Here is a 4,489-nt window from a genome sequence, read left to right as displayed (position 1 = left end):
TGTTTAAAACCATCTTGAGAAATCTGAGTTAAAAATGATGAAAATATTAGCAGGTTATAGTTGATGATAACTAACATCCATGACAAGAGATACTGAGTGTAACATAACGAAAATAGCGTGAACTTGGCAGTCATGCAGAGTTGTGTTAGACCTCTGGTGTCTTGCCACTCATTCCGTGATGCCATGGCATAATCTGTAACACTCTGGGCTTCTATTTCCTAATTTGTAAAATTGGCGAAACAGTATTTCGTTTGTATTGCTCTTCCAGCTAAAATGAACCTATTTAAGGATTCCAGGACAATGTCTTTTTCATGCTAGGATCAACTAAGTATTACCTTTCTTCCTTACTTCATATAAAAAATGATATGAACCAAAATCACACTAATAGTGTATAAATCAAAAGCGATACCAAGTTCATGGATCTCTGTAGTGACTCGTATGTTCAAATACAAGTGATAGAAGGTCAGAACAGGACACAGAATGTGCAGAACAGAGAGAACCTAGTGGAGGCATGAAAGTTAAACCTCAAACTTCCTGAAACCATGCAGAAGACAGGTGAGTCTGTGCGCTCCATTGGAAAGACTGGCACTGTTCTGAAGTTTCTGGGGCTTGCTCTGTGACAGGACTAGAAAAAAAAAAAAAGGAATGGACTATCTGAGAAATGAGTAAGTATACTTGAGAAACTCACACTTCAGCTAGAAAATCCTATTTCAGGATGACATTAAGAAGGAAGTTGGCGTAGATGAATTCTAAGATCCATTTTACTTATAGTACCTGATATTTCTAGCAAAAGTCAATCCAGCCTTATGAGTGGGTCAGACGGTGAATTCAGAAAGTGGTATTGAATTTTCTTATACATGGATGTTACAAAGTTGGGTTTTTTTCTGTTTTGTTTGGAACAAATTCATGAAATTCATGACTTGATTGAGAATAAATGTTTTGTGTTGGGTTGCATAGCTTTGCCTAGGGTCACTAAGTTTTTTTTCACTCTAAATTACAACCTTGAGGTTTTCTAATGTGATGTTTCAGGGTCTTTTAGATTTGTTTTTCATTTGTTGCCAGATTTGCTTGTGATGATCTTGCCAGAAAACTTTTGTCCTAAAAAGGAGGATCCCTTCCATAAAAGACCGAGAGCAGTAGCACAATGGGACCAGCCAATAAATCTCAAACATTTCCAGACACCTTCTTGCTGATGGGCATCCCAGGACTAGAGCACCTGCATGTCTGGATTGGGATTCCCTTCTGCTCCATGTATGTGGTGGCCGTGGTGGGGAATGTGACCATCCTGGCGGTGGTGAGGGCAGAGCGAAGTCTCCATGAGCCTATGTTCCTCTTTCTCTGCATGCTCTCCATCACCGACCTGGTCCTCTCCACGTCCACGCTGCCCCGCATGCTCTGTCTCTTCTGGCTCGGAGCCCACAACATTGCCTTTGATGCCTGCCTGACCCAAATGTTCTTCATCCATAGCTTTACTGCTATGGAATCAGGCTTTTTCCTGGCCATGGCCTTTGACCGTTACGTGGCCATTTGTGACCCACTGCGCCATACCACCATTCTCACCCACACTCGCATTGCCAAAATGGGAGCTTCTGTGGTACTCCGGGGAGTGGTCTTCTTTTCCCCACATCCCATCCTGCTCAGACAGCTGCCCTACTGCAAGACTCGAATCATCGCCCACACCTACTGTGAGTTCATGGCCGTGGTGAAGCTGGCGTGTGTGGACACAGGAGCCACCAAACGTTACAGCCTCAGTGTGGCCTCTGTCATTGGTTCCTGTGATGGTTTTTTCATTGCCGTCTCTTATGTCCTAATCCTCCGTGCCGTCTTTCACCTTCCATCACGGGAAGCAAGTTTTAAAGCTCTAGGCACCTGTGGCTCCCATGTCTGTGTCATCCTTGTTTTTTACTCCACAGCTGTATTTACCTTCCTCACTCACCGCTTTGGCCACAATGTGGCCCCCCCAATTCATATCTTTATTGCCAATATGTACCTTCTGGTACCACCTTTCCTTAACCCCATTGTTTATGGTATTAGGACCAAAAAAATTCGAGACCATGTCCTTAGTTCTCTAAAGGTAAAAGTTACTTGATTATCCTGAACTTGTTTGCAAAAATGCTATCATGATAGGAAGGGAAGTATGGAATTAATCGATCCCATTTTTGTAACTAACATGAAAATTTAGCCCCCTGAAATCAGACATGTTAGTGGGAAAGAATCGCCACACATTAAAGAATTTCCCAAAATGTAATGAAACTAGAGGCCATGAGATATTTTGTGCACACCTGGATTTAAGGGAGCTTACTCAAAACTCGTTGATTTGGAAAGAAATCCCCTTCTGCTTCTTGCTGCTACTGAGCTTCTGTGTTATAACTGAGGCTGGTAGTTTATTTTAAAACAGGGAATGATTAAAAACATGAAGAAACCCATGGAAACCTCAGAAAATTCCATACAAAGTATCCGCAATTGAAAATTTAATGAACACTGTCAATAGACAGAAGAGACAATATAATAATATACTATAACAAGGTTGAATGTCCTTTTATTTTTTATTTTTATTTTTTCTTTATTTATTTTATAATAATTTTTATTATGTTATGTTAGTCACCATACAGTATATCCTTCGTTTTTGATGTGATGTTCCATGATTCATTATTTGCGTTTAATACCCAGTGCACCATGCAATACGTGCCCTCCTTAATACCCATCACGGGGGGCGCCTGGGTGACTCAGTCGTTAAGCGTCTGCCTTCGGCTCAGGGCATGATCCCAGCGTTCTGGGATGGAGCTCCACGTCAGGCTCTTTCGCTGGGAGCCTGCTTCTTCCTCTCCCACTCCCCCTGCTTGTGTTCCCTCTCTCACAGGCTGTCTCTCTCTCTGTCAAATAAATAAATAAAATCTTTAAAAAAAAAAATACCCATCACGGGCCTATCCCAATCCCCCACCCTCCTCCCCTCTGAAGCCCTCAGTTTGTTTCCCAGATGAATGTCCTTTTAATACAACAAATAATTGTGTGTTTTATTCACAAGAACGGACACACAGGACAAGCTGTCAAACAGAAATGTGGAAAAGTTCAATATTGTAATAATGGAGCCCACAGAAGTTTAAACATTGTATCACTGATAAAATATTGTGTCTCCACAAAGAATGACTTGTGCCTGCTATTGTTTTGTTACCTGAACTAACACTGGGTCTCTTTAAAAATATTCTCTTCGCCTTCATCTTGGAGTGTCCTGAAAACAGAAACAACTTTATGCTTGATGTTATGTACTTGGGAATTTGCCCAGAGATTAGGCGCAAGCCCGCTGAGCTAGATTCAGCAATGCTGAGCTTCAGATATTACACGTCCTTGCTAAAGGAGGAAGTCTATTACTAAAATAACCCAATTTAAGAAATTTTTAGTGATTATGCTCCTGGTGATAATTAAAAATAAAATTATTAAAAAGGATATAAATATTTTACTGGAAAAAAATCTGAGTATTTTCTCTTAAAAAAATACGACTTCACTTCTTGGCTTGTACAAAAGGGAAATTACCCTGGAGTCACTCAATAACTACATGTTGATTTTCATTGAATTGATGTTCTCTTTTTGTGATTTGCTACTTGTAAAGCAATATTTGTGTTTTCTTTTCTCTCTAATTTCCTTCTATTTAGGATAGGAGCTTCTTAGAGGTAAATATCAGGGTCTCTTCTCTCCATGTCTCTTCCTTAGACTCTATATATCATTGTTCAAGGTTTTATCATTTCCCAATGGGCTCTTTCAACAGTTGCCCCTGATGTTTTCAAGGCATTAGCTTTTAATTACTATGCCCAGTACATCCTCTACATTGAGATCGTCGTTACCCTCCTAAAAGTTAAAAACACACAGAATTGATATGTCAGACCCATATAAGCACCAGAATAACAAAGCGAAGCTTAATGAAATTCTTTTCTGCTGTTTCTCTTCTCACTCTTATATAGCCTTGAACTCATTGTCCTGTTCATGAAGGCCCCACCTTCATTCAAATAATAGGTCTCTGGGGCACTTGGGTGGCTCAGTCAGTTAAGCGTCTGGCTCTTGATTTCAGCTCAGGTCATGGTCTCCGGATGTGAGTTCAAGCCCTGTGTTGGGCTCTGCGTTCAGCAGGGATTCTGCTTCTCTCTCTCCCTCCCTCTCCCTTTGCTCCTCCCACCCCCCTCTCTCTCTCTTTCTCTCTCTAGGAGAGATCTAAAGAGGAGAGAACGACTAGGGAAATGTAAACTTTGAGACTATTGCCATTATGATGGATGTTTCCTGAAGACAAATTGATAAGTCTGGACCTTCTTGCTGTATTTTGTTTGTTTGTTTGTTTGTTTGTTTGTTTGTTGCACCATAAATCATGGAATTTAGCTATGATATACTCCCTGACAAGCACCACTGTTGTTTACACGTTAGGTTTGCAAATAAGAACTAAGGAGTTAACACTTACAGGTTATGTATCAATGGATGGCAAATAGGAAATGTCCAACAATAA

General features: G+C 40.6%; 1 protein-coding gene across 1 annotated transcript; it reads left to right on the top strand.

The window, feature by feature from the left end:
• The first annotated feature begins 1,144 nt into the window (after positions 1–1,144).
• LOC125282523 (olfactory receptor 52M1-like) lies at positions 1,145–2,089 on the top strand. The gene has a single exon (XM_048217481.1). The coding sequence runs from the start codon at positions 1,145–1,147 to the stop codon at positions 2,087–2,089; it is 945 nt and encodes a 314-aa protein (XP_048073438.1).
• Positions 2,090–4,489: the final 2,400 nt, after the last annotated feature.

Source organism: Ursus arctos, unplaced genomic scaffold (genome assembly GCF_023065955.2).
Source record: "Ursus arctos isolate Adak ecotype North America unplaced genomic scaffold, UrsArc2.0 scaffold_22, whole genome shotgun sequence".
Classification (NCBI taxonomy): domain Eukaryota; kingdom Metazoa; phylum Chordata; class Mammalia; order Carnivora; family Ursidae; genus Ursus; species Ursus arctos.
Note: the sequence above shows the minus strand (reverse complement) of the source record. Positions and strands in the feature narration are given on the sequence as shown.

Coding starts and splice junctions, on each gene's coding strand:
- LOC125282523 (XM_048217481.1), top strand. CDS start 1,145: ATGGGACCAGCCAATAAATCTCAAACATTTCCAGACACCTTCTTGCTG.